Genomic DNA, 27,253 nt, shown 5'->3' with positions numbered 1-27,253 from the left:
GACGAGATATCAACAGGAGTTCACTAGAGGATGACGACTTTAAAAGTATAAATAAAAAACAAACAACTTTTCAACTTAAAAATTAGCTCAAGGAATACAGTCGGAGCAATAGTGCTAACATTTCTTTCATACGATACAATCATGCTACAAACATGTTTTAAACCCAACACTCATGAACACGCCATTTCAAATTTGTGATTTTATATCTGTTAAGTTCAATAGATGGTTATTTCGTGTTGTAAAAATATTGACTTGTTTTGAGCAGTTCACAAAGAGATAGTGACATTACATCGAATAAATTAGCGAACTTACATGACCTTAAATTATTAACTGCTTGCAAGGCAGTTACAATAAATCCTTGACATCCTTGACAGATCAATCATTTATATAGAACAAGTTTAAAAATGTGGTTTTGATTTTCAAAAGTTGTAGATAGATCGCTGGGATAACAGAGAAGCGTTTGCTTAATGAGCCACAATTGATATTACAAACGCGAACTAAAACAACACAGAATAGCATGAATGACTTGCATTAGGTAAGTAAAAACAAAAACACTAAATAGGCTCTATGTTGACTTATTTTGTTTCAATTATGTTAAGCCGGTTTCGGACACGTGTAAGTTGTCCATTGTGCTTCTGTTTTGATTGATTATGGCAAACAAAATACCGTAGACGTCGCTGCTATGTAATGGTAAAAGGTTGTTAGTATGTATAAACTATGTGTTGGCTCGAATGTCTCTATGCTAGCCATGCATGCGCGAACCGGTATATAACAAAAATCATAAAAGTTGATAATCCTAGTTGATAATTAAATGGAACTTGATGCACTTAATGGCGGTTAAACTGATTCATATTAATGAAATATAACACACCACTAAGGGTCATATGACATTATAAGGACCGGCCAGTCAGTCACCGAAGGTGTATATTCACATTCGGGGGCTGAATGACCGTTCCTTATAATGCCATATGGCCCGAAGTGGTGTGTTATGGCCAAAAATATAATATGGACCGCTGACGTCATTAAACTGGATTTTCATCAAAATACAGTGTTATACGGACCGATCGAGTTTATATATATAAAGAAGAGACAAATTTATGTGAGGTATAATATAAATATATATGACTCGTCATAACGAACAGCCCAAATAATGGAAATCCCTGCCAAGCAAAAAAATATGAATTTATTGATCTTAAAACTTTCATTGAGAGCATTATATGGTTGTTGTCACCTTGTACCGACATTTTGTATTCAAAAATACAATGTCAATGATCCCGGAGGCCTGGAGGCACATTGCTTAAATATGGAAAAAGTACTGGACCGTATTCAATATATTCTAATCCTTCTCCTTAAGCTTGTACCAGTGTTACCATTCAGTCCCATGGCCAGTTAGTTTTACAATCCAATCAAAACACTTTTTAATCTTGAAATTAAGTGAAATATAAGAAGGTTGAGTTGTCGAGTTGAGTTGAGTTGACTTAAGGGAGGGGGGGGGGGTCAATAAATAGTCGTAGATTGAAATTATCTATCTGCCTTATTTTTTTGCTAAGTTGTTACAAATTCGAAAAAAATGAAACTTGAACAATAATCAAAAATGAACACAATGTTGAGGAAATAAAATTCAATGTGTTGCCATTTGTGACGTGTTTATACAGATTTAAGATTATTAAAGTTAATGCACCAGTCAATTGTAACCACGCCCCCCCCCCCAGGTCCGGGGAATAGCGGGGACTTTGACTTTCGGTCCAGCCAAACCCGGGTAAAATCCCCGCCCTGATGACGAACTGATGGTAAAACCCCCACCAACTGCCCCCGCACCCAAGGGACCTGAGGTTAGGCCCATTTCCCGCTATATTTTTGCGAACACAAAACCACCGCATTCACCCGGCACTGCGGGGCCACCTGGAAGGTAAAAACACGGCCCATTTCCCTGGCTATCCCCGGTATACCCCCGGACCTGGGGGGCCGTGGTTACAATTGACTGGTGCATAAAATCCTTTATAGAAACGGCTCCCTGAATTTTAGTCATAGGTGACATTTTATATTTTATTACGAGTACAAGTTGATTTGATAATGGTTCAAATGTTCACTCAGTTACAAGCACAAAATGGTAAATTCAGTGTTTGTACTAACTGTTCACAGTAAGTCACTCGGTGCAACCTACGGCAAATACACTCCACACGTGCTGGGTGTCGTTCAGTAGTTTCTTAAATGCCGAACAGTTAAGAGATCAAGTTTCTATAGATATATTATTTGTTTCAACAGCTACCTTGCGCCTGCATTGCGTATGCAACCTTTGTGTGTATAGGTAATATATCAGGGAAGGCTATTTCGATTGTCAAATATCCGATATCTGTCAGCGTAATTCTACCCCTTGCGTCTTATAAAAAGATAATATGTTATCTCTAAACTAGCGGTTTATGTATCTCTGTACTCTTAAATAACAGTATCAGACAAAGAAACACAAACCCACAAACTTGTATTACTGGATATATTAATTGAAAGACATTATTCAACTGGTAAACTTAAAAAATATTATCGCAGGCCAACCATGATAATTTTGATGAAGTATTTCTGGAAGGTTATTCTGTTGTAACGATGGATATTTCATTAAATTTTCTAAACGATCTATCTCCCCCAATGAATAAAGTGTATGCATATCCAGTATGTGTATACCACGTGATAAATAACGTCATATATGCTACGTCGGAAGGCAACATTTTGGTTAAAATGAAGACTTAAATCAAAGATTACTTTTCTTTTACAACTCCATTTTAAATGAAACAAAGGGCAGTCTATGCTGCTTATAAAGCCCCGCATTTGTTTTATTACCGAAATTTGATAAGACCATTAGATTCATCAAACACTTCGACAAACCTTTATCCCGAATAATGATTTGACCGTGCTCCGTTAGACGGCCGTATTGTGAAAAGGTTTGTCTAAGTGTTTTTAAGAAACTAAACTCTCAATCAAACTCTGGTAAAAGACCGAAGGCGGGGCTCCGTAAGCGGCATAGACTGCGCTATGTTTCATTTAAAATGTTGAAGAAATAGTGAAGTCATCTTAATAGCACAAGCCCTGAGTTCAGTTTAGACCAACAGTCGCGCAAATTAGCTAATTTTGCAAACTGTCTTGCTTGGTATCGCTGTTGCGTCACAATACATAATTATTATTTTTATTGATTATATCAGACGTAAGATATACAACTTGTATTATGTGTTTCTAATTGGTTTGCTCGGTATTTGTTTTTATTGTTTAAATCCTCAAATATCACAAGTATTCCTGGTTTGTTTGTTTCTAAGCTATGTTTGCAGAGCAGTGCTGGACATCAGTGACCAAGAGCCTACGCAGTGATCTCCCTTGATGAGCGGAGAGGCGTGCGGAAAAAAAGTTTCATTTAGCTGTTTGAGTTCTAGTAGTAAGAAAAAGACCAGAACGCATATAAGGGGTCATATCACCTTGGAGACTCTATACATTTATTTTAAGGTTAAAACAAAATATAGTTTTTTTCGGGTAACATGCCAAAACTTACTAGGTAGGGTAGTCATCCAGGGTAGGTAGGGATTTGTTTTTCTTTACTTTTTTATATACTTTCTGACAAGATCACAATCTTGCAGGGTTTCCCTTTTTAAATTAAAAATACTTTGGTTGGCGGCTTTTATAAGGCAGGGTCAGGTTATCCAAAACAATCAAAAACACATACGGCCTAATTCTATCACGAATACAGACTTCACTAGGCCATTGATTAAAATACTTGCGGTGTGTGGTGAATTAACACACGAGACAATAGATCAGAGGGAGAGGATTCGCGACTGGAAACCAGATCCCACTTTAACACATGGGCTCAGTTTATGGCCTTCAAATGCTACAGAAGCAATTTAGCTCTTTCAACATAAACTAGTTAATTAAAGATAATGTCTAGTTGATTTGGTCGCTTTATTATGGTAATTATACTCTTGAACATTGTGCTGGGGTTATTTTAACGAGCCGACATCATTGTAACTGAGTATCATATCGCATTCACCGTCGAAGTAGTTGAAGAAAATTGTCTGCCTAATAAAAGTTTAAATTGAGGAGGTTTAAGATCACGCCATAAGTACTTGTACATTGTCCTTCGACATGGCAATAATTATTTATTACCATTCATAGATTCCGTATTTAGACAAGAAGCTTTATTTTAGGATTTAGGTCGAGGAAAATACTTAGGTCTTTTTATGTTTGTTAAATACATACATAGCTATCAATGTCCTAATATTGTCATCGCGGTGCAAGTTTTAGTGAAGTAGTTTTGATATTAAATCGTGAATGAAGCAACATCTGTTAAAGCTGTAGTGAACTTGCAAACACACACACACATGTAACAATGTGATAATGGAAACTGAATCAAGTCCATGGAGCGAAAACAGCTACAGAAAATTGGTGTATTAAATTGATTTATAGAATCTACTCCGTTCAAAATGAATGAGTACGTCTCGCTGTTCGTTGTATACAAACATAGTCATTATTTAGCATAAAAATGTAATAAAAATGACAGACATTCTTTAGCCATTTTAGTGTTTCATGTTTTCGTAGCTCTCAACGGCGTATTATGTTTCTAGAGGGAATTTAGTAGGAGACAAAATAACAAATAAAAAGTAAGCATTCATAAAAAAATATGAGAAACCACTGCAACCACAGGCTAAGCACATGAGGCCACTACGAAGTAATCAAATATTGTATCATTTATAACGAATCGATTGTTCTGCCATAACTCAACCTGTCAATCTTAACTTAGGCCTCTTACCGATGTGGAAGAAATTAAGACATATAGCCGAGATGATTAGAACATTAGACACGATAATGATATTGGTATCTGCATGCATAAACTACTTGTATAAAATAGTTGTATTACATGTAGCTTTAATAACACAGGTTTTCAACTTAACATCATTTACATTTAAAATGCTGATACTAACGTGATCCTCTCTGATATCTTTACATGATGAACAAATTTGTCAAAAACGAACCATTACTTTACATGACAATTTGTGACAACCATTTATCTGTTCAGAAAAACGATGCAGGCGGATAATGGACGATGCTTGTTGGAAGTATTGAAGGATATACTCCTTTGTGCTGAGAGAGGAACGTGTATGCATTAAACACCAGCGTTCCACAGCATACGACAAATACTGGAAATTCACAGGATCAGTGACCAACTTAGATCCTTTTAAGAGATGATATCGTCATGAAATATAATCTTTGCAATTTCATGCGAAACCATACTGTCATGTTTGTGTTACTGCATTTTTGTTATTTGTGAAATGATCTAGTTAGTAATTAGGATAGTAATTGCACTTAACTATAAGAATGTTTTGGTACTTAAACATAAAAGTGCGGAATCCGATATAGAAAAATGATGAATGTATTATAGTATTTTACTTGTAATCTTGATTACTTAAAATAATGAATGGAGTTGTTTTTACCTATTTATTCATTGCGAGTATGAATAAAATCATTTGCGTTAAGGTGAATTTATACTGATATAGCAAAACTTAGGGAACTCATATAGAAAATTAAGGGTACTTCTATAGAAAAGTAAGATACGTATATAGAAAAGTTAGATACTTATATAGAAAAGTAAGATACTTATATAGAAAAGTAAGATACTTATATAGAAAAGTTAGATACTTATATAGAAAAGTTAGGTACTTACATAGAAAAGTAAGGGTACTTACATGATGTTTCCTCTCCTAGAATGATGAGTGGCTCGACCTTTTTTGGTGGAGGATTTGCACGCACCTCATTGACAGGTGGGACAATGGGAGACGCCACCGGAAGTCGCTCTTCTTTGGTCGGCGGTGGCAACATGTTCAAGTTAGTCTTTATTTCCGGAAAACTGTTGTAATCTCCGAATATGTTTGAATCGTCCCTCGGAAGCTTAGCTTCGTTTCGTTCCAACTCAGCAAGAATTTTGTTTTTAATAATCTCAGTCTGTCGCGCTATCTGTACCTGCCGTTCAATGTTACCGACTTCCTGGCCCAAAGAAAGGCAAATAATCCAGGCAGAATATAGTATTACAATCACCCCTCTCCGTGTATTCATGATGACAACCCTGTACTTGTTAGAACCGTTTTCTCGTCTCATTCACTCACTGTTAGGCTGATACTTAACGTAGTGTACAACTTAATGCCATACTATATGATATCAAATACAGTGTAGACAGATGGTTACCGGCAGTTTAAATTTATTCTCAATTAATTAGTCCGTATGATTGTCCCACAATGACAACGTACTATACTAAATGTCTTGTCGATAACGTCTTTTAACAACGGAAGGAATTTTCAGCTCCTAATTCAAGCTTGTATTTTATTGATGTTAAATAAACTCGATAAATTTGACGAGTTTATTTTTATTATCAGAATCAGTTAAATTCTTTGTTTTACGTTTTTGCATCAATTTAACGTCCACAAAAAATGTTAATGAATAGTTTTATGTGTATTCGTCTTGATTTATGTCGTTTTAATTCAGCGCATTTAGTCTTCAAAATGTCAGCTTTGAGTTGGTTTAGCTCGTTTCTTAAAACTTTTCCTATGAGTGAGAAAAGATATTCTCTCTTCAAGCGCTCTGTGGATACTGATGCAGCCGCGCACTGTCAGACGCTTGTATATGTAGCGAGTCTCAAAATTTGCGTGCGCCTCCAATATGAGCGGCCGTCACTGGTCATCACCCTCCTAGAAATAAAAAAAAAAAATATTTAGAAGAAAAGAGATACTTGAAGATATCGGAATTTATCCAATGCAGTCAGCAGGATCAGAATTCCCAATAAATAGCCGCTCTATTGCCGAAACTGTACCTTCTCGCTCCGGGATTTCCGATCACGATTTATATTCAAACTTTTTTTTCTCTTTTCGCGACGTCTTAGACTTTATGGAATGGAGTAATTCCATTAATTTAACACTCCTTGTTCGTCTAAATAAAGATCTTAACACGTGAAATTTGCATATACATTTCGCCACTTATCTTCTGTTCTATATATTACGAATGAAGTACGACCCGAGTTTCATTCACAAGTGTGGGAGCACTGTGTTCTACTTTCAGCCAATCAGAGTCGGTTAAAACCACGTGCGATTCTCACGAACTTAGTTTGTATTCCCACATGGTGGAGATTACTCCATTCATGAAATCGTGGATATCCATATCTTAATAGGCTCTTGAGAACAAATATAAATATATTGTTCATGAATTACCGGTTAATCAATCGATCATTCACGCTGTGAGTCGCTGGTTAAGAGATCATTACCCTTTTATAGTGTGCTCTCAATGTATTCTTTTTAACCCTGCTCGAATGTTTATTTTAAGTATCGCCAATGTCAGGTAGAGAATTATCTTAAATAGTTGAACTCTGGATAATAAATACAGCGCTGGTGTAACGCATATGTACGCGATGAATGGTTGCCATAATAAGATATTTCCAGACATCGATTTTGTTTTAATATATAATTTATGGGTTAATGAAGACAAACAAAGCTATATTAACTCTGTTCAGAATCTATAGCAGACTGATATCTCATGATTAAGGATTAAACATTGATTTAAAAAAAATGCTTGGTTTTGCTATGGAGCCGACAAATGACGGAGTTCGATCTTGAAAAAAAATACTTGTAAATCGATTTGAAAAGTAACGCATGAAAATGATATAGTACTTGTACCGACCCGTCCCCTAGTACAGACATGCCCTTCAAATACTGGGGTACCCCCTAGTACCAACCTGGCCCCTTGTACCGGCTTGTCAACCTAAGCCGGCCTTCCCCAATAGTACCGACCTGCACCCTTTTACCGGCATGACCCCCAAGTACCGGCCTGTCCCTTCCCCCTAGTTTCAGCCTGACCCCCTAGTATCGGCCTGAACTTCTAGTACTGGCCTGCCCCCCGAGAACCGGTCTGACCCCCTACTTTTGGCCTTAACCCCAAGAACCGGCCTGAACCCCTAGTTCCGGACTTCACCCTTAGAACTGATATGTACCCAAGTACCGGCCTGACCTCCTAGCTACGGACTTCACCCTTAGAACTGATATGTACCCAAGTACCGGCCTGACCTCCAAGTACCGGCCTGACGCCCTAGTGCCGGCATGCCCCCTAGTACCGACCTACTCCCTAGGTCCGGCCTGCTCCCTAGTACAACCCTTAGCGGTTTTAAATTTTGCAAGAACCACTTCCAATATATTGGACCCGCTATAAGAACTTTGGCAAAAGCATGTAAATTAACATACTCCCATATAAAATAATGTTGTGGTTACCGTCATGGAACTGTTAGCGAAATTAGAGGGGTCACTGGGGGTTAAACTTAGTCGTTTTCAATGCTTACGAACTGTCAGAAAGCAGAAACCTGCAATATCTAAGGAATCGGATTTGGAATAACAAAATAACCTTACACGATAGCAGGCAAAGAACAGCTGACACCTAAATAACTTGGCATTTCCCTCCCTCGATGAATTATATTTATGGCGTGTGAGCCACTTACTAACCACGGATTAAAGCATGCAAGCCGTTTGGTCCTCCAACTACATTGCTATAATACTCCTACCAACAGGCAAGATCTACGGGAAGTCTTTGATAACAACCTTCTGACAAGCCCAAAGCGAACAAGATTGAAGCGATAGATTTCGAGCTATACATTCAGAATGACAATGGTATTAATTACATGTATATCACAAAAGGCATAGGTCTGTAAGAAAGCTTCAGATCAGCACATTTGAAGGCATTGTCAGATCATAATTGGAAGCTCACAGTTGTCAAGATATTGACAAAGATTTCAATGCAGGGGTTAACAATGCGAAGTCTATTTAGCGCGATCAAATTAATGACAAAACAGACACATGTGTGTCAGGCCCCTGGTTCAATGCCGAATATTTGAAGTCAGAATACAGATACATTTTTTATATGCATTCCATTTGTCGTAGTCTCTAAAGTTCGTTCATAAAAATACAAAAATATGTCGCAAGGAATGAGTCGTTTTAGCGAACTTTCGAAGCAATTAAACGAATTAAATAATGCAATCGAACAGTAGAGGTAAGCCCGCAATGTTAAATAAACATATTTTGGGGTTAACGCTTTATATTAGCTATCGGAACAGGTTTTCACAAGGGTAACCGCCTGGGAAGATTTGAAAAACAGGTGTTCACAAGGGTAACCACCTGGGAAGATTTGAAAAACAGATGTTCACAAGAGTAAACGCCTTGGATGAATTACGAAACAGGTGTTTACAGGGGTAACCGCCTGGAAAGATTTGCGAAACAGGCGTTCACAGTGGTAACCGCCGGGAAAGATTTGCGAAACAGGTGTTCACAGGGGTAATCGCCTTAAAAAGATTTGCGAAACGGGTAATCACAAGGGTAACTGTGTAGAAAAAAAGTGCGAAACAGGTATTCACAGAGTTCCGCGAAACATGTGTTTGTTTGGGCTCACCGCCTTAAACAGTCGTCGGAACATGTGTTCGTAGGGGGTAAGCGCACTGGAACAGTCGTCGAAACAGGTGTTCGTAGGGGGTAAGCGCACTGGAACAGTCGTCGGAACAGTTGTTCTTTTGGGGTTCAACGCACTAGAACAATCGTCGAAACAGGAGTTCGAAGGCGGTCAACACACTTAAACAGTCGTCGAAACAGGTGTTCTTTTGGGGTCAACGCACTGGAACAGTCGTCGAAACAAGTCTGCTTTGGGGGTCGGCGCACTGGAACAATCGCCGACACGGGTGTCTTTTGGCGGTCAACGCACTTGAACAGTCGTCGAAACAGGTTTTCTGATGGGAAAACGCACTAGAACAATCGTCGAGACAGGAGTTCGTAGGGGGTCAACGCACTGGAACAGTCGTCGAAACAGGTGTTCTTTGGGGGTAAACGCACTAGAACAATCGTCGAAACAGGAGTTCGTAGGGGGTCAACGCACTGGAACAGTCGTCGAAACAGGTGTTCTTTGGGGGTAAACGCACTGGAACAGTCGTCGAAACAGGTGTTATTTAGGGGTAATCGCACCGGAACAGTCGTCGAGACAGGAGTTCTCTGGGGTTTAAAATGAATGCCAACAACTCCTTGCACAAACTTAAACAACATTCTATTTTCAGCAATCCTTTAGACATAGTCAATAGTCCAAAAAAAGAACAACAGAAATTCAATAATGTGGCTTCACATACGGTTGCATTGGATGATTTCTATTAAATATTTGTATAAGTTAGGTGTGGCACCGTTTCAAACAGTATCAGATATATTGACTATTTACAATTGTGCCCATCAGATAAACAAACTACAATTAAATTAACACAGACACACCCAGTAGCCATTTTTTTTTAAACAGAAGGAGCAAAGACCAAAGGTAAGCAGACGACACATGTGTCAAAAGTGGTAACTACCAGTACGGGGGTATACGGGATAAGAAGCCGGGAAAAAGAAAGACCGGAAATGAAGAACGATTCTTATCAAGAAGAGCACGGTAACGAACCACACTAGCTGTTGTGCAGACAATGGGCCTGGTGACTCTTACAGAGATGTCATATAGCCTATATGATCCCTGTTAAACATCGTAGTGATACAAACAACGAATTATCACACAGTCAGTATATCTATAAAGACATCGTTAATAAGTAATATGTTGGGGTTATCTTCTTACAACGTTCAGCGCAACATTACGGTTACTGTCTTAGAACTGTCAGTGAAGTGTTTGGGTAACCGTCATAGACGACATTCGGGCGCTCAACCACGCATTTATCACAGTATATAACAATAAATGCTAGTTAAACATACTCGTATTTGACAATCCGTGTTCCCCGCTATGATCATGAGCTCTCGTATATGACAACCCGTGTTCCCCGCTATGATCATGAGCTCTCGTATATGACAACCCGTGCTCCCCGCTATGATCATGAGCTCTCGTATATGACAACCCTAGCACCCCCGCTATGATCATGAGCTCTCGTATCTGACAACCCGTGCTCCCCGTTATGATCATGAGTTCTCATATCTGATAACCCGTGTTCCCCGTTTTGATCATGAGTTCTCGTATATGACAACTCGTGCTCCCTGCTATGATCATGAGTTCTCGTCTCTGACAAACCGTGCTCCCCGCAATGATCATGAGTTCTCGTATCTGGCAACCCGTGCTCCCCGCTATGATCATGAGTTCTCGTATATGACAACCCGTGTTCCCCGCTATGATCATGAGTTCTCGTATATGACAACCCGTGCTCCCCGCTATGGTCATGAGTTCTCGTATATGACAACCCATGCTCCCCGCTATAATCATGAGTTCTCGTATATGACAACCCGTGCTCCCCGCTATGATCATGAGTTCTCGTATCTGGCAACCCGTGCTCCCCGCTATGATCATGAGTTCTCGTATATGACAACCCGTGCTCCACGCTATGATCATGAGTTCCCGTATCTGATAACCCGTGTTCCCCGCTATGATCATGAGTTCCCGTATCTGAAACCCGTGTTCCCCGCTATGATCATGAGTTCTCGTATATGACAACCCGTGCTCCCCGCTATGATCATGAGTTCTCGTATCTGACAACCCGTGCTCCCCGTTATGATCATGAGTTCTCGTATATGACAACCCGTGCTCCCAGCTTTGATCATGAGTTCTCGTATCTGACAACCCGTGCTCCCCGCTATGATCATGAGTTCTAGTATATGACAACCCGTGCTCCCCGCTATGATCATGAGTTATCGTATATGACAACCCGTATTCCCAGCTATGATCATGAGTTCTCGTATATGACAACCCGTGCTCCCCGCTATGATAATGAGTTCTCGTATATGACAACCCGTATTCCCAGCTATGATCATGAGTTCTCGTATATGACAACCCGTATTCCCAGCTATGATCATGAGTTCTCGTATATGACAACCCGTGCTCCCCGCTATGATAATGAGTTCTCGTATATGACAACCCGTATTCCCCGCTATGATCATGAGTTCTCGTATATGACAACCCTCACTCCCCGCTATGATCATGAGTTCTCGTATATGACAACCCGTATTCCCAGCTATGATCATGAGTTCTCGTATATGACAACCCGTATTCCCAGCTATGATCATGAGTTCTCGTATATGACAACCCGTATTCCTAGCTATGATCATGAGTTCTCGTATATGACAACCCGTATTCCCCGCTATGATAATGAGTTCTCGTATATGACAACCCGTATTCCCAGCTATGATCATGAGTTATCGTATATGACAACCCATATTCCCAGCTATGATCTTTAGTTCTCGTAAATGACAACCCGTGTTCCCGCTATGATAATGAGTTCTCGTATATGACAACCCGTGCTCCCCGCTATGATCATGAATTCTCGTATATGACAACCCGTGCTCCCCGCTATGATCATGAGTTAACGTACATGACAACCCGTGCTCCCCGCTTTGATCATGAGTTCTCGTATCTGACAACCCGTGCTCCCCGCTATGATCATGAGTTCTAGTATATGACAACCCGTGCTCCCCGCTATGATCATGAGTTATCGTATATGACAACCCGTGCTCCCCGCTATGATCATAAGCTCGTATTTATGACAACCCGTGCTCCCCGCTATGATCATGAGTTCTCGTATATGACAACCCGTGCTCCCCGCTATGATCATGAGTTCTCGTATATGACAACCCGTGCTCCCCGCTATGATCACGAGTTCTCGTATATGACAACCCGTGCTCCCCGCTATGATCACGAGTTCACGTATATGACAACCCGTGCTCCCCGCTATGATCATGATTTAACGTATATGACAACCCGTGCTCCCAGCTATGATCATGAGTTCTCGTATATGACAACCCGTGCTCCCCGCTATGATCATGAGTTAACGTATATGACAACCCGTGCTCCCCGCTATGATCATGAGTTCTCGTATATGACAACCCGTGTTCCCCGCTATGATCATGAGTTCTCGTATATGACAACCCGTGCTCCCAGCAATGATCATGAGTTCTCGTATATAATAACCCGTGCCCCCCACTATGATCATGAGTTCTCGTATATGACAACCCGTGTTCCCCGCTATGATAATGAGTTCTCGTATATGACAACCCGTGCCCCCCACTATGATCATGAGTTCTCGTATATGACAACCCGTATTCCCAGCTATGATCATGAGTTCTCGTATATGACAACCCGTGCTCCCCGCTATGATAATGAGTTCTCGTATATGACAACCCGTATTCCCAGCTATGATCATGAGTTCTCGTATATGACAACCCGTATTCCCAGCTATGATCATGAGTTGTCGTATATGACAACCCGTGCTCCCCGCTATGATAATGAGTTCTCGTATCTGACAACCCGTATTCCCAGCTATGATCATGAGCTCTCGTATATGACAACCCGCGCTCCCCGCTATGATCATGAGATATCGTATATGACAACCCGTATTCCCAGCTATGATCATGAGTTCTCGTATATGACAACCCGTATTCCCAGCTATGATCATGAGTTCTCGTATATGACAATCCGTATTCCTAGCTATGATCATGAGTTCTCGTATATGACAACCCGTATTCCCCGCTATGATCATGAGTTCTCGTATATGACAACCCGTATTCCCAGCTATGATCATGAGTTATCGTATATGACAAGACATATTCCCAGCTATGATCTTTAGTTCTCGTATATGACAACCCGTGTTCCCGCTATGATAATGAGTTCTCGTATATGACAACCCGTGCTCCCCGCTATGATCATGAGTTCTCGTATATGACAACCCGTGCTCCCCGCTATGATCATGAGTTAACGTATATGACAACCCGTGCTCCCCGCTATGATCATGAGTTAACGTATATGAGAAACCGTGCTCCCCGCTATGATCATGAGTTCTCGTATATGACAACCCGTGTTCCCCGCTATGATCAAGAGTTCTCGTATATGACAACCCGCGCTCCCCGCTATGATCATGAGTTCACGTATATGATAACCCGTGCTCCCCGCTATGATCATGAGTTATCGTATATGACAACCCGTGCTCCCCGCTATGATCATGAGTTAAAGTATATGACAACCCGTGCTCCCCGCTATGATCATGAGTTCTCGTATATGACAACCCGTGTTCCCCGCTATGATCATGAGTTCTGGTATATGACAACCCGTGTTCCCAGCAATGATCATGAGTTCTCGTATATGACAACCCGTGCCCCCACTATCATCATGAGTTCTCGTATCTGACAACCCATATTCCCAGCTATGATCATGAGTTCTCGTATATGACAACCCGCGCTCCCCGCTATGATCAAGAGTTCTCGTATATGACAACCCGCGCTCCCCGCTATGATCATGAGTTCACGTATATGACAACCCGTATTCCAAGCTATGATCATGAGTTCTCGTATATGACAACCCGCGCTCCCCGCTATGATAATGAGTTTTCGTATATGACAACCCGTATTCCCAGCTATGATCATGAGTTATCGTATATGACAACCCATATTCCCAGCTATGATCTTTAGTTCTCGTATATGACAACCCGTGTTCCCGCTATGATAATGAGTTCTCGTATATGACAACCCGTGCTCCCCGCTATGATCATGAGTTCTCGTATATGACAACCCGTGCTCCCCGCTATGATCATGAGTTAATGTATATGACAACCCGTGCTCCCCGCTATGATCATGAGTTATCGTATATGACAACCCGTGCTCCCCGCTATGATCATGAGTTCTCGTATATGACAACCCGTGTTCCCGCTATGATCATGAGTTCCCGTATATGACAACCCGCGCTCCCCGCTATGATCATGAGTTCTCGTATATGACAACCCGCGCTCCCCGCTATGATCATGAGTTCCCGTATATGACAACCCGTGCTCCCCGCTATGACCATGAGTTAACGTATATGATAACCCGTGTTTCCCGCTATGATCATGAGTTCTCGTATATGACAACCCGTGCTCCCCGCTATGATCATGAGTTCTCGTATATGACAACCCGTGTTCCCCGCTATGATCATGAGTTCTCGTATATGAAAACCCGTGTTCCCCGTTATGATCATGAGTTCTCGTATATGACAACCCGTGTTCCCCGTTATGATCATGAGTTCTAGTATATAACAACCCGTGTTCCCCGTTATGATCATGAGTTCTCGTACCTGACAACCCGTGCTCACCGCTATGATCATGAGTTCTCGTATATGACAACCCGTGTTCCCCGCTATGATCATGAGTTCCCGTATTTGACAACCCGTGCTCCCCGCTATAATCATGAGTTATCGTATTTGACATCCCGTGCTCCCCGCTATGATCATGAGCTCTCGTACCTGACAACCCGTGTTTCCCGCTATGATCATGAGTTCCCGTATTTGACAACCCGTGCTCCCCGTTATGATCATGAGTTCTCGTATTTGACAACCCGTGTTCCCTGCTATGATCATGAGTTCTCGTATATGACAACCCGTGCTCCCCGCTATGATCATGAGTTCTCGTATATGATAACCCGTGCTCCCCGCTATGATCATGAGTTCTCGTATATGACAACCCGTGTTCCCCGATTTGATTATGAGTTCTCGTATCTGACAACCCGTGCTCCCCGCTATGATCACGAGTTCTCGTATATGATAACCCGTGCTCCACGCTATGATCATGAGTTCTCGTATATGACAACCCGTGCTCCCCGCTATGATCATGAGTTCTCGTATATGACAACCCGTGCTCCCCGCTATGATCATGAGTTCTCGTATATGACAACCCGTGCTCCCCGCTATGATCATGAGTTCTCGTATATGATAACCCGTGCTCCCCGCTATGATCATGAGTTCTCGTATATGACAACCCGTGCTCCCCGCTATGATCATGAGTTCTCGTATATGACAACCCGTGCTCCCCGCTATGATCATGAGTTCTCGTATATGATAACCCGTGCTCCCCGCTATGATCATGAGTTCTCGTATATGACAACCCGTGCTCCCCGCTATGATAATGAGTTCTCGTATATGACAACCCGTGCTCTCCGCTATGATCACGAGTTCTCGTATATGATAACCCGTGCTCCCCGCTTTGATCATGAGTTCTCGTATATGACAACCCGTGCTCCCCGCTATGATCATGATTTAACGTATATGACAACCCGTGCTCCCAGCTATGATCATGAGTTCTCGTATATGACAACCCGTGCTCCCCGCTATGATCATGAGTTCTAGTATATGACAACCCGTGCTCCCCGCTATGATCATGAGTTCTCGTATATGACAACCCGTGTTCCCCGCTATGATCATGAGTTCTCGTATATGACAACCCGTGCTCCCAGCAATGATCATGAGTTCTCGTATATAATAACCCGTGCCCCCCACTATGATCATGAGTTCTCGTATATGACAACCCGTGTTCCCCGCTATGATAATGAGTTCTCGTATATGACAACCCGTGCCCCCCACTATGATCATGAGTTCTCGTATATGACAACCCGTATTCCCAGCTATGATCATGAGTTCTCGTATATGACAACCCGTGCTCCCCGCTATGATAATGAGTTCTCGTATATGACAACCCGTATTCCCAGCTATGATCATGAGTTCTCGTATATGACAACCCGTATTCCCAGCTATGATCATGAGTTGTCGTATATGACAACCCGTGCTCCCCGCTATGATAATGAGTTCTCGTATCTGACAACCCGTATTCCCAGCTATGATCATGAGCTCTCGTATATGACAACCCGCGCTCCCCGCTATGATCATGAGATATCGTATATGACAACCCGTATTCCCAGCTATGATCATGAGTTCTCGTATATGACAACCCGTATTCCCAGCTATGATCATGAGTTCTCGTATATGACAACCCGCGCTCCCCGCTATGATCATGAGTTCCCGTATATGACAACCCGTGCTCCCCGCTATGACCATGAGTTAACGTATATGATAACCCGTGTTTCCCGCTATGATCATGAGTTCTCGTATATGACAACCCGTGCTCCCCGCTATGATCATGAGTTCTCGTATATGACAACCCGTGTTCCCCGCTATGATCATGAGTTCTCGTATATGAAAACCCGTGTTCCCCGTTATGATCATGAGTTCTCGTATATGACAACCCGTGTTCCCCGTTATGATCATGAGTTCTAGTATATAACAACCCGTGTTCCCCGTTATGATCATGAGTTCTCGTACCTGACAACCCGTGCTCACCGCTATGATCATGAGTTCTCGTATATGACAACCCGTGTTCCCCGCTATGATCATGAGTTCCCGTATTTGACAACCCGTGCTCCCCGCTATAATCATGAGTTATCGTATTTGACATCCCGTGCTCCCCGCTATGATCATGAGCTCTCGTACCTGACAACCCGTGTTTCCCGCTATGATCATGAGTTCCCGTATTTGACAACCCGTGCTCCCCGTTATGATCATGAGTTCTCGTATTTGACAACCCGTGTTCCCTGCTATGATCATGAGTTCTCGTATATGACAACCCGTGCTCCCCGCTATGATCATGAGTTCTCGTATATGATAACCCGTGCTCCCCGCTATGATCATGAGTTCTCGTATATGACAACCCGTGTTCCCCGATTTGATTATGAGTTCTCGTATCTGACAACCCGTGCTCCCCGCTATGATCACGAGTTCTCGTATATGATAACCCGTGCTCCACGCTATGATCATGAGTTCTCGTATATGACAACCCGTGCTCCCCGCTATGATCATGAGTTCTCGTATATGACAACCCGTGCTCCCCGCTATGATCATGAGTTCTCGTATATGACAACCCGTGCTCCCCGCTATGATCATGAGTTCTCGTATATGACAACCCGTGCTCCCCGCTATGATCATGAGTTCTCGTATATGACAACCCGTGCTCCCCGCTATGATCATGAGTTCTCGTATATGACAACCCGTGCTCCCCGCTATGATCATGAGTTCTCGTATATGATAACCCGTGCTCCCCGCTATGATCATGAGTTCTCGTATATGACAACCCGTGCTCCCCGCTATGATAATGAGTTCTCGTATATGACAACCCGTGCTCTCCGCTATGATCACGAGTTCTCGTATATGATAACCCGTGCTCCCCGCTTTGATCATGAGTTCTCGTATATGACAACCCGTGCTCCCCGCTATGATCATGAGTTCACGTATATGACAACCCGTGCTCCCCGCTATGATCATGAGTTCTCGTATATGACAACCCGTGCTCCCCGCTATGATCATGAGTTCTCGTATATGACAACCCGTGCTCCCCGCTATGATCATGAGTTCTCGTATATGACAACCCGTGTTCCCCGCTATGATCATGAGTTCTCGTATATGACAACCCGTGCTCCCAGCAATGATCATGAGTTCTCGTATATAATAACCCGTGCCCCCCACTATGATCATGAGTTCTCGTATATGACAACCCGTGTTCCCCGCTATGATAATGAGTTCTCGTATATGACAACCCGTGCCCCCCACTATGATCATGAGGTCTCGTATATGACAACCCGTATTCCCAGCTATGATCATGAGTTCTCGTATATGACAACCCGTGCTCCCCGCTATGATAATGAGTTCTCGTATATGACAACCCGTATTCCCAGCTATGATCATGAGTTCTCGTATATGACAACCCGTATTCCCAGCTATGATCATGAGTTGTCGTATATGACAACCCGTGCTCCCCGCTATGATAATGAGTTCTCGTATCTGACAACCCGTATTCCCAGCTATGATCATGAGCTCTCGTATATGACAACCCGCGCTCCCCGCTATGATCATGAGATATCGTATATGACAACCCGTATTCCCAGCTATGATCATGAGTTCTCGTATATGACAACCCGTATTCCCAGCTATGATCATGAGTTCTCGTATATGACAACCCGTATTCCTAGCTATGATCATGAGTTCTCGTATATGACAACCCGTATTCCCCGCTATGATCATGAGTTCCCGTATTTGACAACCCGTGTTCCCCGCTATGATCATGAGTTCTAGTACCTGACAACCCGTGTTTCCCGCTATGATCATGAGTTCCCGTATTTGACAACCCGTGCTCCCCGGTATGATCATGAGTTCTAGTACCTGACAACCCGTGTTCCCCGCTATGATCATGAGTTCCCGTATTTGACAACCCGTGTTCCCCGCTATGATCATGAGTTCTAGTACCTGACAACCCGTGTTTCCCGCTATGGTTATGAGTTCCAGTTTCGGAATCTCATTGACATTCTGGTACAGTCAATGATATCGGTTTATTATTGTTTCAAAAGTGGTATGTCGGAGTTAATTTAAATACGCAGATATTGTTAAACTATATTTCAACGAAGTAGACCCCAATGGGAGTTTTAGCCTTATTTTGATGAACGGCAGACGTTCAATTACGATGCACACATGCATGGTTTATGTTATTCATTGCTCCATATTGCGCATATGCAGATGATTCGGACGTTACATTAGCATGGGAAAATTATTCCCTTATACTGCACGCGTATTTCACGGATATCGAACTGTTGTAGATGGAGTTAATGCCCTTGCACGTTTACTTCATATATAAAGTCTAACATTTACTATGAATGAACTTGATCAAGCATAAATTATTAATGTGGAAATACGTTTCAGTGTTAAAACTGCATGTTAAGTACCAAGATAGTTCATTGACATTCTAACTAGGTGTAACATTGCCAGCGACCGCTAGCAAATACGTGTAACATGGTATATCAATTGTTATATTTGAAATAACAAGTATGCATATCTTTACTTGTACTTAATGAGATTTCGGACATGACAATAAGCGTCAATTCATCGCATAACACACAATTGCCAAGGTCATCTTTAGATAGTCCGCAGTGTTCTAACTCGTCCCGAATTGTTTATAATTTTTGGAGTTATATATTAACACATGCTTTTGAGTTATTCGGTTGCGTCTTATTTTGAATAACTTTGACCATCCCTAACATTTAACCAGTGTTATACAATGTTATACCATGGGCTACCGAACATTATATGGTAAGATAAACCTAAATAATGAGTGTTTATCCATGAACTTATATACTTTTATCAAAAACTTCGAATGCAAGAGAAAACTGACTTTCTGTCAGTTTCCCTCTTTCTGCTGACAATGCTTTCTCGGAACAAAAACTACTAAAAAAATCTATATATCTTTACGTATGTAAGCCGGGGATGATTTGTCGTGTCCATAAAGTTTTTACTGCATGCTTGTAATCGATGATGAAGTAGCGTTCTCATGCGGTGTGTCATTCATGGATCTTCGATTGACGCCGATAAATTTGCTTAATTAACTGACAAACATCATGAATTAAAATGTTAAGGATTTCTGGTCGCAAACGTTCTTTGTAACACCAATATGATGACGTAGGCAGCTTGTTAAGCACACAGATCACTCCTACGCTGCATTTGCATTTGTCCAATGGTCGTCTAAAACGTAACTTTAACAGGATAAGAAGTCCCATAATTGCTCGTAACGGTTCTGATGAGTGTAAATGCTTGTTATCTGAAATATTTATTACTGGGAACCACACATATGGGTAAACTAACTTGGATTTCCATTCTTGAAGCAAGGAGTGCTTCAGATATAACGTACACGCTTCTAATTCTGTACTCATTTTAATGTGTTGATATTTTAGGTAGTTGAAACATGTAAACTATTTTGAAGGCCAAACGTCGTCGACTTATTAGGTATTCGCTGAAGGTCGAGGTGAAATAAAGTCATTTCTACATGAGGACGTTTCTGGAATATAAACCAAGAGCTCTTACGCAGACGTAAAGCCAAGTTTATATATCAGATTGTTTTAACGCCCATAAGTAAGGTCTTCAATTGTTTTATATTTCTCCAGCAGTCACTAGGTAATAACATTCACTAGGTATGAGTAAGTGTTTATTCTTGGTCTTCTGAACAATCAAGTCGGAAGTCCGAGCGCCAGGCCCGTTAAGAAGACAAAAAGGTAATGCTATCTTCTAAGTGTTCAGCAGGAAATGCCCTGTGAAAGCCTTTTATTAAGCTACTGCGCATGTGCGAGCGTCTAAATGCTCACTTAAATAAACCGAATTATGACTTCATTTTCTTGTGTGAATGGATATTTGGCGGTTATCATATGCTTAATATTTATTATGTTTGTCAGAAATCTTATAATTAAATAAATGTGAATTTGTCAGGCACTCCCGTTGGTGGAGGCATGCGCCTAAACACGAAGTCATATGGAATCACCCCGAGGACTATGCAAATATATCATTACTTTATGGACAAGGTACAGTGGACAATTAAAGTTTAAAAATCATCACTTAATACCAGCAGTACGAAGAGAAAGAGAGATCTTTTCCTGCGTTCCAATATAATATATGACCGTACCATTTACAGATTGATAGTGATGTGATATCGTCATAGATACCTTATTGTAAAAATGATTACAACAGATTTTTAGAAACTGAAGCGTTGCGCAACAAAAAAGCAAGTATTTTTAAATTTCTGTCACAAATAGGACACTTGTGACATTATTTACATACGAGTTATTTCAGTATTTGAGGAACATCTGGATATCAGTGCAAATAGGACTGTTCTAAATATATAGTTTGACATTTTTCCAAACACCTGTTCAAAATATATAGTTTGACATTTTCCCTTTTTTTCATAAACTTGTGATGCACTGAACGCTACCTCAACAGCCATTTAAATAAAATACACAACACCCGATCAAATTTTAACCTCTGAAAGACGAGAACATATTTTCCCAAATATAGTTGTAGTGCACCAAGGTCATATAGAAGAGGGTATTCATTTTGCATTGTGTTTCATTTCGCGACTTTTGGCTTTTTCCCCCAAAGTTTCCAGGTCAAAAGATTAAGCAATTACGTAATCATAAGAAACATGTTTATATTAATAAATGGAGAGGTTTTAAATTTCACCCATTTCAGTGTTAACAAAATGCGTATATTTAAGCCTGCAGACTTTTAGACTAACAACAGAATAACTTAAACAATATAACAAAAAAAGAATATACAGTAAAAAGAAATATACATTAACGTTGAAGACCAAGGTTATCATAATTATTGAATCAAATCACTCAGGGCATGAAGCGGTTAAAAGGCAAATTTTAATCTGATTTTTCTTCCTTTTTGGTTAAGATTGTCCTAATGTTTTTTGTCTTGGGAAATACGAGAAAAGGATTAGCGTATTTAAAGCATTAATTTTGTTCTGTTGAAAACGTTTATCATTTCTTATTTGATACTGTAAAGCTCGTTTCAGTATGCTCTCGGTACTCTGTTGTATAATAAATATAAATCGGTCTCCTTTATAATTGAGGGATATTTTTCCAATCCTGACAACGGGAGGACGATTCTGTTTACTTTTTTTTCAACACAAAGGCAAAATAAAAAGAAACATATATGCATCCAAACACAATATGAATTGCAGACAGGGATTCATATTTGATTGAGTCAAAGTCCTTGTTTGCTGGTATGGCAGGGAAAAGTATGGGGTGGGGCAATAGTTGTTAGGTGAGGTGCCACCCATGTAAGGCAGTGACTGACAACGCCCTTTCTGCTCAATCCGTTCAACCCGATCCTACACTTTCTCAATTTGAACAAAATATTTTTAGTTATTACAAAAATGTGGAGTCTATTTGAATAAGTATGTTTAACTTTGAACAGTTTATATAGAAACTTTTCTACAATAAGGATGGTCCCTGATATAGGTCCGGGGGTGTGATACAGAATCTCGGTTCTCAAGAAAAAATAGAAAAAAGAGAATGCCTACCTACCTACTATTTTGCTTTTTAAAGATGTAAGTGGGAACTAACATTTATTCATTTTTGGTCTAACAATTATTGACCCGAGTCGAAATTGCACGAACATAATTATATAACAAGAAAGCAATGACATGAATGGTGATTTACTATTTGACACACATTAAACAGCATCAAAGAATGATTCAATGATTTAACACCGTTTTACGGAACTAACTACTACGTCAAACGAATCATTAAACCAAATGTAGAGATATTATCGAGATTAAGACCGATCATGATATGAAGGTTTAACCGTGTATTCATACGCGGGCGGATAATTGTATAAATTGGCGTAAAGGTTAGCGTTATTGGGATTTCGATTAAGTGCATTGCCTACGCTAAAACAATATGATTATAATTATTTCCGTCATCAATGCCTTGGCTTATTAAATAAAAGACATGTCGGTGGAATTCGAGCTGGGAGGATCAACGTTTGTCTTCTATAATAGCTAAATATCAAAAGCCACACTCTATTAAATGCCTGCCTACAGTGGAATCCGATACCTGTAAATACCATCGTGTCAGCCAGTATCTGGTATGCCATTGTTAGCGGCGTTATTAAAATACGGTTAAACAGAATAAAACAGTGTCACACGGGGTGAATCCAACACAAATACGGTCAAACAGTCAGAATAAAACAGTGTCACGCGGGGTGAATCAGACACAAATACGGTCAAACAGTCAGAATAAAACAGTGCCACACGGGGTGAATCAGACACAAATACGGTCAGACAGTCAGAATAAAACAGTGTCACACGGGGTGAATCAGACACAAATACGGTCAGACAGTCAGAATAAAACAGTGCCACACGGGGTGAATCCAACACAAATACGGCCAGACATTCAGAATAAAACAGTGTCACACGGGGTGAATCCAACACAAATACGGTCATACATTCAGAATAAAACAGTGTCACACGGGGGTGAATCCAATACAAATACGGTCAAACATTCAGAATAAAACAGTGCCACACGGGGTGAATCAGTCACAAATACGGTCAAATAGTCAGAATAAAAACAGTGTCACACGGGGTGAATCCAACACAAATACGGTCAAATAGTCAGAATAATACAATGTCACACGGGATGAATCCAACACAAATACGGTCAGACAGTCAGAATAAAACAGTGTCACACGGGATGAATCCGACTCAAATACTGTCAAACAGTCAGAATAAAACAATGTCAAACGGGGTGAATCCAACACAAATACGGTCAGTCAGTCAGAATAAAATAGTGTCACACGGGGTGAATCAGACTCAAATACGGTCAGTCAGTCAGAATAAAACAGTGTCACACGGGGTGAATCAGACGCAAATACGGTCAAACAGTCAGAATAAAACAGTGTCACACGGGGTGAATCAGACGCAAATACGGACAGACAGCCAGAATAAAACAGTGTCACACGGGCTGAATCAGACACAAATACGGTCAGACAGTCAGAATAAAACAGTGTCACACGGGCTGAATCAGACACAAATACGTTCAAACAGTCAGAATAAAACAGTGTCACACGGGGTGAATCCAACACAAATACGGTCAAACATTCAGAATAAAACAGTGTCACAAGGGGTGAATCAAAGACGAATACGATCAGACAGTCAGAATAAAACAGTGTCACACGGGGTGAATCCAACACAAATACGGTCAAACACAAAAACGGTCAAACATGCAGAATAAAACAGTGTCACACGGGCTGAATGAAACTCCGTTCAACAGTTACTTTCCTCAGTCGTTATATGTGTGCACAAATCTATTTTTCAAACGAGAATTTATAGCTGAATTCCAGCTTTGTACGAATCTGGTGGCATGGTTATTCGCTGCTCTTCCAGGAAAATCACTGCGTACGCAATTGGGGTTGAATGGTTATTTCAGCGCGTATCTCGATTAAGTGTGAATCTCACATAAACCACAACCGTCGTGTTATATGTATGCTATCTTATTTCAAAGAAACGGCATCATGCTTCAATACTTCGATAAATAATAACGGTTTCCATCGTACTTTTGGCAGGAGAAATAATGATGTTCATCGTATAAATGCGGGAGAAATAATGACTTACATCGTATCAATGATTTCAACGATAATGTTTATCATGGTGTCATTGACACAAACAAACAGACAATGAATGTCAAACTGGCTCAACAAACAACAGTCAACATTAGAAGTTGAGCTGCTTCTATCAACAACAAACTACATTCAGCAAATGATTGTACAGGAGGCTCAACAAACGCTATTTGACAATGAGTAAACGAACGTGACGCCTTTTAACATTCATTACATTTATGTTGAGCTAGTTCGACAAATGTCAATATTTCACCTCAATTTTCATTCCTTAAATGAGCTTCCTTTAGGCAATTGCGAATATTTTCCGCTGAACACAATATCTTCGGATATGTTTGGATCGCTTATCTTTATACATGTTAATTGAAAACTGATCTTGTTAGTATTTGTATTGTGTCAACATAGCACGGAAACTAAAATCAACGTGTTAGACAGTGTCAATTTAATATATATTAAATGTATTGTTGTCATTAGCGTTTCGATTTAACGTTTAAAGTGATTTGAAGTGAAATGAAGTATTTGTTTAAAACAAATATGTAAAGAAAAAATGAACTATTGATATATTTGTAAGTAATGAATTGCGTGATTGAGGTCATAATCGAGCATATGAACGCAGTTGAGCTGGTTAAAGTAAAACATAGACTATCCTAAGGAACGTGTTGCAATGACCTACTTAGTTTCGAATTCAAAGACAAACACACTAAGAATGGATTTTTTTTTCATTTTTTGTGATGTCCTGTTCGTATAGCGCAATAAATGTTGGTTTTAATGCTAGATTAGAACCATGTAACTGGCGAACAGGCTTTCGTTGTGGTAAGGGCAGTGAAGAAGTAGGAGAAAGTTTATTCAAGGAAATATAACACATAATATATATTTGAAATAGGCCAATATGACCCATGGTCAAGTTCATAGAAAAAAATGGCTTACGTATACAAATAGTAAACATGTAAACTATTAACAAGTATTTTTAAATTTTAGTATTAAGAACTGTATCAATTGCATTTGATATACATTATGATACTAGTATCATAAAAATAAATGAATTAAACTGTAAACAAGTAATTTGTATAATAGTATCAATAGCTGTATCTATAGAATTTGATATACATATCATATCTAAAATATAAATTAAACTATAAACAAGTTTCTATCATGCTTTACGATGAAATATGGTGTTAAAACAGTGGAATAACAACAGTAAAAATATCAATTTGATATTTTTACTGCAAAATAAGGAGTGAAAATATCAACTTTCAGAACTACTTTTAAATTCGTTTGTAATTACTTGCCTTGATCAAAACAGAACACTGGACTTTGAACCAGTAAATTTTGTCAAAAAAAAATGCTTAAAAAGTAAAGAAATGTTTTATAAATATATATTTGGAAATTACAACTTTCCGTTTAATACCGGTTATCCCGTTTTTCAAACATTTTCCTGATCTTTGAACCTTAATGTTCGAACATTTGCTTTCATACCAAACAAATTACAAACAAAAACAACTGTTCGAACATAAATACAATTTTAAATCATCGTTCAAATGTATTTTGAACTGTTTGCCGTTGTAGTACGTAAAATAAGCTTCCTGGAAAATTCACACAACAATTTACAGATAATCCGATATTTTTTTACCCCACCCACACCTCAAAATTTGTCAACAAACTAGCGTGGCATTCACTCTTTATCTGGAAAAAAACCTGCTTTCAAGCGAAACAGACTGGTCTCTGACAGTAAGATGGCTGAATATTAATTTACTATGAAACACATGCAGTCATAAACTAAGAAGAATGTTTAAAATCCAATGAGTATCCGCATTTGTTTTGCTAACACATTTGACCTTCCAAATTTTCATTCATTAAATAGCGGCGTAGTAATTTGGTTATGTATTCATGCCCAACTTAAAATTAAAGTGTTTTCATTATTTTTTGGAACATGTGTGCACTTATAAAACTTCATTGTTTACTGTTCATAAAAGCTTTGCACTAAAAAACGAGCGAATAATAAGCTATAAGAATGAATAGCAGAGAACTATTTCTCAGCAAACCGAAAATAGAAAAGTTGACAGTTATATTTTTGCATGAGGGGCGCCCCACGGGTAGTGGCGTAAAAACCACCCTTTTCAAAAAAGGGGGTAATTCAGAAATAAATAAAAAAAACTAATAAAACTCCGAAAATAAGCATAAAAGAAACAGAAAATTTGTTTATTTCAGTGTAAGATCGTATTTAATTTCACTCTTGATCATAGAAAAAGTGGCTTCGCCACTCGTGAAAATATGCATTTCTATGACACTCGTGAAATAAAATACGATCTTACACTGAAACAAACAAATATCCTCTATATATTTGTATCAAAGTATTAACAACTGTAACCATAGAAAGCCATATGAGTTATGCATTGAATGAATGCACTCAAGCATCCCGGATTGGACTCCCGGCCTCGGCGAATATGTGTACGGTTTCCTGCACAAC

At 40.1% G+C, this 27,253-nt stretch overlaps 3 protein-coding genes across 5 annotated transcripts in view; 2 read left to right on the top strand and 1 right to left on the bottom strand.

Annotated features, from left to right (window-relative positions):
* LOC128239861 (uncharacterized) overlaps positions 1 to 27,253 on the bottom strand; it is an 88,023-nt gene that overhangs the window by 31,927 nt on the left and 28,843 nt on the right. For 2 of the 3 annotated variants that reach the window (XM_052956308.1, XM_052956309.1), the window contains exon 2: positions 5,718 to 6,713. In XM_052956308.1, coding sequence (XP_052812268.1) covers positions 5,718 to 6,126 — 409 coding nt within the window. In that variant the 5' untranslated portion in view covers positions 6,127 to 6,713. Of the gene's footprint in view, positions 1 to 5,717; positions 6,714 to 6,835; positions 6,921 to 27,253 lie in introns of those variants that run through there. The other variant, XM_052956306.1, reaches the window with a different exon arrangement.
* Positions 11,706 to 12,242, top strand: LOC128240927 (uncharacterized). The gene has a single exon (XM_052957921.1). The coding sequence runs from the start codon at positions 11,706 to 11,708 to the stop codon at positions 12,240 to 12,242; it is 537 nt and encodes a 178-aa protein (XP_052813881.1).
* LOC128240926 (uncharacterized) lies at positions 16,153 to 17,073 on the top strand. Its single transcript, XM_052957920.1, has one exon. It carries the CDS (start codon positions 16,153 to 16,155, stop codon positions 17,071 to 17,073), a length of 921 nt encoding a protein of 306 aa, XP_052813880.1.

This window comes from Mya arenaria, chromosome 7 (genome assembly GCF_026914265.1).
Source record: "Mya arenaria isolate MELC-2E11 chromosome 7, ASM2691426v1".
NCBI lineage: Eukaryota > Metazoa > Mollusca > Bivalvia > Myida > Myidae > Mya > Mya arenaria.
This window is presented reverse-complemented; position numbering and strand designations above follow the sequence as displayed.

What these genes read in the sequence shown, in the direction of transcription:
- LOC128240927 (XM_052957921.1), top strand. Translation starts at nt 11,706, where the DNA reads ATGACAACCCGTATTCCCAGCTATGATCATGAGTTCTCGTATATGACA.
- LOC128240926 (XM_052957920.1), top strand. Translation starts at nt 16,153, where the DNA reads ATGACAACCCGTGCTCCCCGCTATGATCATGAGTTCTCGTATATGACA.